Here is a 12,255-nt window from a genome sequence, read left to right on the forward strand (position 1 = left end):
CAGGGACTGAATCCAGCCAGTGGGTCGGAAGCTGGGATTTTTTCGTTGCAGAAGGAAGACTGTAAGTAGAAGTCACAACTTTAATACGCCTGTTGAAATGTGGAGCTGTGTAATTGTAATTGCATTGCTGCCCAGTAATCTGGGCAGCAATCAGGATCGCAGTGGCCATTCTAAACTGAACTCCTGCCCATGGTATAATAAGGGATTCTGCTGGAGGAAACATGGCACAGATCAGGTCACTTGTGCTTTGCCAAAGAGGAGTTCATCTAGGTACAGAGTAAAGCTATTTTAGAGCGGAGAATTCACATTGAACCTTCCACTTCTTCCCAGTACCTCTGCACGAGGAGGGCCACGTATGATGACAGACAAGGGAGGGAGGCAGCTGGTCCAGGTCCACCAACAGCTTTGGTAAGCAGAAGAGAGTCTGGCACACCAGGGGAATCAGAGTCTCCCGCCGAGCCTGTATGGGACCAGGATGGAGATGGCCTCAGCAAGGAAACAATCTGCCACACTGTCCACAGGTTGCTGATCTCCGTATCGTGCCTCCTGAGAAGAAATGAACGCCTCAAAAGGATGTCTCCCTGTACCCCCAACCTGCACAGGACTGGATTTGCCCTTTCCTCATTTAACCTTGTGCTGAATCTACTTTTGCTCTCTTAGCTTCACCGACTGCATTTCCCCTCAGAACACACTTCTACAAACTAGACGTTCCCTTCTGAGGGAAGGGTGACTTGCAAGTTGCCTGTTGTCCCAGTCTCAGCTGTGACTTTGGGTAAGGCTGTACCTAAAGCTGCTGACACTAATCCCCTGTCCTGTAGTGTTCGTGCACCGTTTTCAGGACCGGCTTGTCGGGCAATGCCAGCTCACACCGTCTGCGCGTCAGGTAACTGGAAAAGTTGCCATGTCCCATTTCGTGTTTCAGCAGCACTGTCTCTTTGCAACCCCCTTGGAGGGACTGCAGCCCTTGTACTCTCATTCTCACGCAAATAATACCTGCATGTCAAGCAGGTAGTAAACATGATGCTCTTCATTGTAACAATCCTTTCTTTCATACAATGAAGATAGTTATAGTCAATTTCCTTTGCCTGTTGCCTTTGGCAACAACAAAGCACTTAAAAAAGAAACAGCCTGTAAGATCCTGCTCCCATCGATAACCACTCAAATGAACATATCATTTAACATTTTTCTGTGCCCCCCAGCACGAGGAGGACACGGGCCTGCTGGAGAGAGCCCAGAGGGGGCCATGAAGACGATGAGAGGGCTGGAGCAGCTCTCCTGTGAAGCCAGGCTGAGAGAGTTGGGGTGGTTCAGCCTGGAGCAGAGGAGGCTCCGGGGGGACCTTACAGCACCTTCCAGTGCCTCAGGGGGCCGGCAGGAAAGCTGGAGAGGGGCTTTTTGCAAGGGTGGGAAGCAACAGGACAAGGGGGAATGGCCTTAAACTGAGAGAGGGTAGATTTAGAGAAGATTTAGATTAGAAATTCTTCACTGTGAGGGTGGTGAGACGCTGGCCCAGGCTGCCCAGAGCAGCTGTGGGTGCCCCATCCCTGGCAGTGCCCAAGGCCAGGCTGGATGGGGCTGGGAGCAGCCTGGGCTGGGGGGAGGTGTCCCTGCCTGTGGCAGGGGGTAGGAACTAGGTGATCTTTAAGGTCCCCTCCAACCCAAACCATTCTGTGATTTATTCTATGAGTCTATGACAATCCAGCTGGATGGAGTAACATCTGTGATTGACAGCCACTTGCAGCTTTGATCAGATGAGACAGGATCCAAGGGGATTAAAATCTGGATGACATCTCAATGGAAACCATTTATATGGAAAATGGTTATATGTTGGGATAATGGATGAATGTGCTGTTCCAGTGCATAAATATTTATTCTTTACAGCTCTGCTGAAAACACACAGGAAACCTTTTTTCAAACCATACCGAAGGGAACAGTACTCACATACTGAATGTACAGACTCAGTCCCTGGATATCTGACTTTTGCTGACAAACAGCATACAGATTTTTTGATGCATGAAGTGCCAAGATCTCTACGCAGACCTCCCCCTACCAGTGATCCTAACAGTGGGGTGTCTTATATTCCCAAAAGCTGATGGGTGGTGCTTAACATCTCCTAACAAAGTTCAACTCCTTTAAGGGACCTCTGGAGCTGATGAAGACACCTTTGATGAGGGATAGAGACAGTCTGTGAGTGAACAGCAACAGTATTTATGTTCTGCAGCGAGGAGGAGAGAACTGAGATCACAACACACAGTCAGGCAATGTATCTTTAACGGGGCTGTAAAATTTATGGGACCCACCAAGTTATATACATATAAGGCCTTCTGGTAGGCACCATTTTGGAGCTCCTACATGCCTGTCTTGACAGCCCTGTATTCAGACATTTGAGAATCAACTTTGGAAGTCTGGATCTCCTCTGTAGGTCTGGCATCCCAATGTGCTTGTGCATTGGCACCTCCTGCATAAGCAACTCATGTCTCATTCAATCTGTTCCTGCGTTATCACTTCCCCACAGCAAAGCTCCTAAATCTGCTCTAGAGAAACCCTGTATGTCAGGCACGATGTTCAGATTTTCTGCCAAGGAAATCTGGCTGTTGAGGCAGTTACCTTCAGCTGTCAGCATGGTCAGGAGGAAATAACCTTGAGGCAAAGAAAAGTCAACGTTTTCCACAAGGATCCATCTGGCTAAGTTAAGAGACGTCCCTCAATTACTCTTTCTAAACAAGCATCACTCCCTAAAATAAAAATCAAAATGAAACTCTAGCACTGCAAACTGAAAACCTTTAGCCACAGTCTTTTTACACGTAATTTTTTTTATGTGGTATGTATCCATACCTCGTAAGTTGTTACTAAATTCACCTGTATTCTACAATAAAACCATATTTGGACAAATTCTGCATTTCTCTAGTCAGGTTTGTAGCTCCCAGTTTTCCTGGATGTTTTACTATGTCTTATTACAAAGGAAGCATTTATATCAATGTGCAATGTACAAACATGCTGAAAGGCTTCAAGTGTAAAAGGTGACACTGTTTTTTGTTCTAAGACTACACTATTATCCTGACTGCAGGACATAGGAAATAAATTCTGTATTTAAAAAAGCAGCAGTAAGTATTTCTTGAGAAGCCTATTTTTAAGAATGGTAGTTGTTTAAAACTTCTGGAAAGTCACCCTGCATCCCTGGGAGACAGATTACCAGGCAGGGGATGGAATTATAGGTGTGTGCAAAATTGCACACAGCTGCAGTGTGTGCCTACACTAATGACAATAAATCTTCCAGCTCTCTCCAGGATATCACTTGCATATTTGTGTGCGTGATGCATTTACCCTAGACCAGGTATATAGCATTGATGACATTACTAAGATATGTCCTTGATCCCAAAAAGCATAGGACAGTGTCTGCAAGGTGCTGACCTCCATCAGCGTTCTCACAGACCACAGCTGACTCTCCTGTCATTACAGAAGAAAAGGGAAGGATATCAAGGACACGCTTATCACAGTGGATTCCACCGGTGGCACCCCCATGGGACCTGAGGGATGCCCAGGGGTACTCACTGATGCTCAGCCGGTCACTGATGTCTAGTTTTGCTCAATTCTTACCTCTCTACTGTTCTTTTATCTTCAAGTTGTACTGCCTTTGCTGTCTTTCTCCCTGCTACCCACTCAACACCAAGTCTTCTGCCTGCTCTATTAATTCTTTATCTCCAATGTTTGCCCACCCAGCTTAACGATTTCAAGTACCACCATGATAAGAAAGGGAGAAAAAACACCAAAAGAGATGTGGTAAAAAACGAAAATGAAGGAAAGAAACCAAACTAGTCACAGATGCACTGGGGTGGGAAATGTGGTGCTCACACTGTTCATCCTGGTAATATGCATCATCTAAATTAAAAGCCTAAGCTTCCTATTACAGAGAGATTCTTTTGTTTGGAAACATACTCCGGGGCACCTCCTTTTTTTCCACTGTCTGTACAGGGAGTTTAGCCTCCTAATTTAGGCAACAGCACCATGGATCCTCCTCCCTCCCACACTGAAGCACCCAACAGTAACCACTGCTTTGTGATGGTGCAATAAACAGGTGAGCCATGGGGGTTTGAGAATGTAACTAAACAACCCCTAATCCCCACGGCTCACCATGTTTAGCGTACCATTTCAAAGCAAGACCTATTCTCTTGTTTGTAAAAGTCCCTGTGCACTTTCAGCACGGACAAAGACATCAGCATATCCTCACATGCATGGGCTGAAGTGCCAGTTACAGGATGGGGACTTTGGACTGCTGTACAAACAAGTGCTGCTGTGGATAATGCTGTCCTTTGATCAATACCTACTTTGATCAACTGATCAGTGCTTTAAAAAGGAAAGCACACTTTACTGTATGGGAAGCACTCTTCTTGCAAAGTAGGAAAAGGTCAGCTCACACATGCAAACTGACAGCAAGCTGAGAGACACGTCATTCATCTGACTGCATGTAAAAAGCAAAAGCAACGAATCAAAGCTCGGCTTCGGCTAGCAGAGGTAACTGACTCTCTACAACTGATTTTGAAAATTACTTTTGCTGATTGAAGAACATTAAAAATAGAAGTGAACCACAAAATTAGTTTTCCCACACACTTTTGGATTTTTTTAATTATACTTCTGATAATTATCTGGGTTATCAAAATGCTTAGCAGTCCTGGTTACCAGCTAAGACTCCAACATGCCAGAAAAATGGCCATATGGCCATTAACAGCAATGCCACTCGTTTATCGGTTAGCATAAGGCACCAAAATTCACCATGGCTGTTCCCTGATCCCCAAAAACCACACAACCTGTACAGGATAACAAGACTTCAACTACACTTCTCTGTGTCTTCAGATTAAGAACTAAAAGAAACAGGAGCAGCAATTGAATGCCTAGATCACATTGTGTAATAAAAATCTGGTGGAAGTGCAAAAAAATGATACAGGAATTTACAAAGGATCTTGTGACATCCATATAATTCCCTGTTTACAACATCCTCAAACCCTCCCTCATTTTCATACACTAAGTACATTACACCTTTCTGCAACAAAGCCATTTTTCTGTCATCAAGCCATTTTAATTACACAGAATCCCCTTCACCATCTACCAACTTACCCTCCAGTGTACAGAAACGCGTCACCTTCTCCGGCATCAGCTTTCCATGCTTGTGCTGACAATACACCTCCGCGATCTCCTGCCGACACTGCTTAGATTTAGACCGGGACATGGCTGAGATTGCCTCTTTGCCCGTTACCTCACACTTTGGTGGTTGGTCATATCTCAGTTCAGGGGAGCTGTTTCCGCTTTTTTTCAAATTATGCTGTCTGGGAGACCTGTGAATGTCCTTCAAACTGTTGTTGCTGCTGTTTTTTCCAGGGTGATCGCTGAATTGCACCACCTCATTGGAGTTCTTCCCCAGCAGCAAATTCTCCTTCATCTTCTCCTCTTCCAGTTTCTTTCTCAAGTGCTCCTTTTGCTTACTAAGGGGTTTTTTCACCAGCTCAGACTGGTGTTTTTGCCTCTGAGTCCTGGGAGCAAAGTTACTGTTATCAATATTTTCAAAGTCCTTGGGGACTGAATTTTCATTATTGCTGTCTGTTCGCATTTTCTCTTTCGGTCGGTGGGAAAAATAGCCATCCTATAAATGGGGAGAAAAATTATACTCATCTTACTAAAAACAGTCAGATCCCATGCATTACAAGCATTTCTTACATGAAAACATAAATCAATTTCAATCCAACACACTGCAAAAAACCTGCACATTAGGGTTCATAACAGGGAGATGGAGCTGAGAGGCCTCTAAGCCGTCCAGGTCCGTGCGGAGAGCCACCCCCCCCCGCATCACCCAGCCAGCATCCAGCCCCACCTTGGATGGAGCAGGGAGGTTTTACACAGGTTTCTGAGCTATTATTAACCACAGACTTCACCTTGACACCATTAAAAAAAAAATCAATGGCCAAACGGACACAGGTTTCAGTGGAGTGAAAGCAGGTCCTTCAATGCTTTCCCTCACTCCTGGTGCCGACGGCTGCAGTTTGGCACCCCAGGAACTTCCCCACTCCTCTGCAGGAAGCACCACGTGACTTCACAGCCCGAGATTTCTTTCCATGAAGTAACTTTCCTGCAAACCAAACCCTTCCTAGTTTTCTTGAGTTTCTACATAGTAAAACTTTGGAGCGCTGCTTCCTGCGGTGTGCAGTGCAGCAGGTGGCTCAGCTGTCAGCCCTTAACCACCACGTTCGGCGTGCTTTGATAAATACACAATAACATCACAACATTTAAAATATATAATTTAAAGGAAAAGGTATAGACCATGTAAACTATTTGTCTGTCTTAGAACAACGCTTTCCTTCACGATTTCACTCCCACCTCCACCGACTACCACAGGAACTTGTCCCAGCCCATCGAGAGCAGAGCAAGCTTTAGAACACCAAAGAAAAAGAAGCATTACCCCAGGGATCCTAGAGACAGCACCGAACATGGCAATCTGCTCGAGAAAAGATGTGACAGACCAGAACAGAACCAAGAAGCACTTATATGTGCATATTAGTATCAAATGGGAACCTGTCTGACAGTCGGGGCCAAGTGAGGTTGAGCTACCTTTGCTCCAGCCGCAGCAATTAGTCCTCTGGCTAGTGGGGGACACCGTTTATAGACTCACAGAGCAGGAGATATCTCCACTCATTGAAGTGATCAGTATCAGATGAAATAAATAAGGAGTTGTTATTAAAACATCTGAAGACAGGGTTTTTTTAATCTGTCCTTTTTTCCTTCCACTCATGAAAGACCTAACCAAAAATCAGAGGCTGGTAAATGACAGCACCCGTTAATGAAGACTGATGGGAGCCATGCTTAGCACCTATGAACCACATTTTGTATTCAAAACATTTTACCAGCATTAGCTAATTGTTTCTCACACCTCTTCTGGGAGGAACTATTTAAGTCAAGTTTTGCAGGGGAAGGAGAGGGAGATAATGACTTCTCCAAGGCCATGCAGGGAGTGAGAATCACTTTGACCTCTGCAGCTCAGCAATGAGAAATGTTTGAATAGTTTACTTGTTAGAAGATGTCGTTCTGTAGGTGACTGAAGTGATTTTCTCTCCATTAATATCTACAGCTCACAAGTAACTTTAGCTATCAGACATGGAGGAATGCAGGAAGTTAAACAAACCAATCAACCAAACACCAAAAAAGCCTACAAACCAAAACCCAAATGTTTTTCAAATAAAATATTTCTAGTTTGGAGAGAATGTTATCTTTAAAAAAAAAACCCACACTTTTTAATATTTAAGGGTACATACGAAATCAATATTTTTTTCCATCTTATTTTTTCAAGGAGAAAAAAATTAGCATTTTCAATAGAACTGTAGAATCACAAGGATGAAAAAGACACTTAAGGTCATCGAGTCCAATCATTAACCCGGGACTGCCAAGTCCACCACTAAACCATGTCCCTAAGAGCCACAGCTACGCGTCTTTTAAATACCTCCAGGGACGGTGACTCAACCACCTCCCTGGGCAGCCTGTTCCAATACTTGACAAGCATTTGGGAGAAAAAATTCTTCCTAATATCCAATCTAAACCTCCCCTGGTGCAACTTGAGGATGCTTCCTCTCATCCTGTCGCTTGTTCCTTGGGAGAAACAGACCCCCACCGTGCTACAACCTTTCAGGCAGCTGTAGAGAGCAATAAGGCCCCCTGACTCTTCTCCAGACTAAACCACCCCAGCTCCCTCAGCTGCTCCTCATAAGACTTGTTCTCTAGACCCTTCACCAGCTTTGTTGCCCTTCTGTGGACACCAAAGAGAAAACAAAACCAAAAATAGTTTCAAAACAGCCCTCATCCCCACAAATGATCAAACTAAAAACCCTCAAACAATCGACCCAATTACTTTCAGATCCCAACTCCCTTCACTTAGCCTGTACCTCCAATGTATCTTCAAAGAAAAAGACCACTTCAAAACCAGCAGCAAATGCAAATAGAGCAAGACAAATGTAAAGCTTATTAACATCATACCCAAAACATCTCCACTGAGGTGCCACTGCTCTGAGACTTCAGATATCTGATAGTTGGCATGTTCCCTTTGTTGTTTAGCCAACTCCAAAACCTCAGCTTAGTTATGCCACTTGTATATTTTGACTTACTTCATTTTAATGTGCTTGGATCTTGGATTTGTATACATGAAATAGCTCAGAAACTTTAATTGTTGTACTGTCACGCTTCCTCTAAACTAGTGCTGGAATTCACTTTTTTTCATCATTTACCGTAAACTGAGACACAAAAGGGTTGAGGTAAATCTGTGTGGGTGGTGCAATCCATAACCACAGTGGGTCACCCAGGGCTTTCCTTTGTCCCTTTGAAATGTTTTGGTTTTGAAATGAAATGTCCTCTATACAAAACTTAAATACAAGAGGGATCAAAGACGGTATTAAATTTATTTCTACGAATTTTATATCCCAAAACACACAGAGCTATTCTTTGTAAGTAGTCCTTAAGCTTCAACAGGTTAAGTATACAAAATATGAAGGAAACTATGAAAGACTGAATGTAAACTTTATTTGCTGTGTTTCAACAGCAGCAGCGCAGAGAACTACAGGGACAACACTCCACGGTAATGCAAAGCATCCCTATCATTAGTTTTTATCATTAATACAGTTCAAAGCATTTATTGGTAATAGGAACATTTCACCATGCTGCAATTTACAACCAAAATAGCTAGCTGCAATGATGGGGGCAAAATAAATAAATAAATAGATAGATAGATAAATAAATAAAAGGACAAATAAATAAATAAATAAATCTGCCTTCTTCATTCAACTCTTTCCAAAGTCTCTAAAGGTGATGCTGTGATAGGATATTTACGTGTATTTTGGCAACATTCCCTCTCACAGTCTGACTCCTAATAAACAATTTTTGTCTTTGAGCTAAAAATAATAATAATAATAATAAAAAAATCCTAATCCGTACAGCAAATGGCACATTGATAAAGGGGAAAGTTCACTGTTGTTGTTTTTTCGTGTAATTCTTATTACCCACAAAAAAGACATTGTCCTGAGCCAGAGCGACTGGCACATGCCCCTTCCCACGTCCCAAAGAGTATACAGCGCTGCCCCACGCTCTGTAGCTTGACACAGCATCAAAGGACGAGGTGCAGGCCCGTTAGTGTTGGAAACAGCATCTGACATGACACTTATGTGACATTTCAGTTGGGATTTTCACCACCCCTACGCTCATGAGTGGGGCTGGTCATCCCCACCCAGCTGATGCACTGTGCTCTGGCAGAAACCTGTGATGAAACCTCAGCAGAAAAAAGCAAAGAGCAGATATTCTGGTGTAGGGTTCATCTCTTCAAACTGTTTTCCTCCTTCAAGTGCTTTGCCCCCCTCTGGGAAATGCTCTTCCAAGTCTACATGCTGGAATCTGAAAAGACAAGTAAATTCTAAATGCTTCAAAGCCAGACACAAAACTAAGCTGGGCTGTAACTCTTCCCTGCCTGCAGGGACAGCAAGCACCACAAAACCTCACCCTGACAGAGGACACCCAGTGTCTGAAGAGAAGTCTCTTTAGGAGAAGCAAGGACTAAAAATAAAGCAGTCTGTAGAACAACTGCACTAACCAAGAGCTATAGATATACATTGAAAAATAAGGATGTGTAACAAACACCCCAGATGGACAGTCAAATCCAGCCTCACACAATCCCACACCTGTTGATGCAAGTGATAAATGCCACAAAACCAGAAGTCTCCACCCTCCTCTAATCTGCATTTCTCTTTCTCAAAAACTTCCAAAGCCAAGCCTGATTTTTACAGCGTAATGATTTTAAGACAGGATCCATACGCGTGATAGCAGAACATACATGTTCGCAGTGCAGGGGAAATGAAGCTCAGCACTCCAAGCCTAAAACAGCAGCAGCTGCTGACAATAAATTGTGTTCATTTGTGAAGTTCAGGGGTACAAACAAAAGCAGCACATCTGGTCTTCAGCTGGCTATGGGAGGATGGGTTTTACTTGCTCTGCGATATATAATTTTTACAGTGCTGGCTTAATTGCAGACTTTATTTGCCATGGATGTCTGAGACAGTCAAGTCAGGACAAAGTCATCCTGCAGAAAAATGACACTGAAACCAGGCATTCCCAGTTCTGACAGTACCATGGGGTGTATGTCGGTGGGTTTGCTGTTTGAATCATGCTCTTTTTGAACCTCTGTCTAGCTATTTGTTAGCAGCACCTTCTTATCGCCCTCTGTGCTTGCAAATCACATTAAATACACTGAAACATGGAAGGTTATACCAGGACCAAATTAGAAGCAGAGCGCCAACTAATATAGCCCGTATGTATCCACATTCAAAGATGAAAGCAGTATTTTCAAACTGACACCTAATAGTGCTATTTTTTGTTGTTGTATAGACTTAATCTTACCCACAGAACGCACAAAAAAGTTACTATGGAAAGCACCATTTAGGTCTCTGCAATAGAGTAATTCTCTCTAGAACAGCCGCGGCTTGGAAGAGGCTCTATCCAAAGCCAACTCATCTGAGAGACTACCCTGGCCAAACTACTCAGTATTACAGGTGTCAAACACAACACATGCCACCCAAGAACACATATGTCACCTGTGCTTCCACTACGGCCCTGGGAAAACACTCGCTTTGTGTGACTCTACGCATGCTCCTCCAGCAGCCTCAGTGACACGGCCTCCCTTGGGGACCAACAGCGAAAACTGAGCACCCTTCCTGCAGGAGGTCACGTTTGTCACTCAGTAACGACCCACGCCTGCTCCCGATGCCAATGAAAGCCATTCCACTCTGGCAGAGGAGTGCAGGATCAGAACAAAGTATTTTTTCCCCACATTTTAAAAGCCAACTCAGTGTACAGACTTTATAAAGAAACCTTTGGAGGGTTTTCGTCACTTTGTAGCACCGCATTTCAAAGACCAAGTGTGACACTGTGGATATCTATCACAGGACACAGGCCTAAGGGAAGGATTTCCACAAAGTTTTCTGTCCTAGCATTATCTGCTTCTCAGAAGATACACGGAGAGGTTAACTGCTGAGTAGTCATGGTAAGAGCCCTGGCAGGGAGAGTTTTAATGGGGCCTCTTCTGTGTGTGTGCACCCTGCAATTCAACAAAAACAAGCAAATACTCCCAAACTGGGAAAGAACAGTCTGTACCCAGGAGTGTGCATGAAATGCATGAGATCATTGCTAATCACATACTGATTGCCATTGATGCTAAAAATAATAATATAACATTAATGCAAAAACAACATTTTAAGCTCAGAGCCATTGCATGTAATAAGAATTTGAATTCTGCTCCAAATTCTGCTCCTTGATGAACACACAGGTTTTAATTCTCCAAACTCCACCTTTAGTGTGTTTTATTAAAACCTGCCACACAAAATGTGTGCTCTTTGGTATATATTAGCCACTGCATCCACGGTGATTGAAGGTCTGGTGCTCAGATACTGTGAGCTTGATTGAATTCGAAGTCTCATCTCTCTCAGGAGATAAAGTCTGGGTTTCAGCGGAGACAGTGGCAGAGCCTTTGCGATCTACTTGAGAAGACCATGGAGTAAATTGATGCTGTCACCTGCTACATACCCAAGAACAGCTGCTGCTCACTGTATCTAGCACAAATACTGAGAATTTTGAAGAACTTTACAGCCATCTATGACAAATGGATTTTAATGACAGCCTGCTAACACTCTCAAAGGCTTTTGCATGTACAATACATACCTGCTCAGCTGGACCGCAGGTAGTTTATGTACCTGCAGACTGCCTCTCTCCACACATTTTTCACTTGGATCTGTCATGTATATTTGCATCTAGATTAAGTACATTCAAGCATAAAAGTGCATTTTTGGGTATGCCCAGTTTAGAAAATCTAGGTAACAAATTCTCACGTCGTCTTTCAGGTACAGTTCTATATCCTGCATGCTAAAGGCAGGAGGTGAAAGACTATAGCTGCAATATTGACCAAGGGAAAACTTCAATAAACCAGCATGTCCTCTGTGGGGCATCCCCATGGTAAGACAAGAAATATGCTACAAACATACTAGGAACCAACTCAGACCAACCCTGGAAGGGGTGCTTCTGCCAACAGCCAGGATTAGGCAGCATGACTGTTAATTTTTGCAACATGCAAAAAGCCAACACCAGAACAACTTCAAATCTGCTTTCAGAAAGACAAGCTAATGCGTATATAAATCAGCAGACACACAAACATCAACAGCCTGATGAGCATCAGCTCTGCACACA

General features: G+C 43.6%; 1 protein-coding gene across 4 annotated transcripts in view; it reads right to left on the minus strand.

Moving 5' to 3' along the window:
• The window catches only part of XYLT1 (xylosyltransferase 1), a 202,894-nt gene that overhangs the window by 94,507 nt on the left and 96,132 nt on the right, over positions 1 to 12,255 (minus strand). For all 4 annotated transcript variants that reach the window (XM_080386664.1, XM_080386663.1, XM_080386665.1 and 1 more), the window contains one exon: positions 5,113 to 5,635. In XM_080386664.1, coding sequence (XP_080242790.1) covers positions 5,113 to 5,635 — 523 coding nt within the window. The remainder of the gene's footprint in view (positions 1 to 5,112; positions 5,636 to 12,255) is intronic.

This window comes from Falco punctatus, assembly GCF_963210335.1.
Source record: "Falco punctatus genome assembly, chromosome: 4".
In the NCBI taxonomy this organism is placed as follows: Eukaryota; Metazoa; Chordata; class Aves; order Falconiformes; family Falconidae; genus Falco; species Falco punctatus.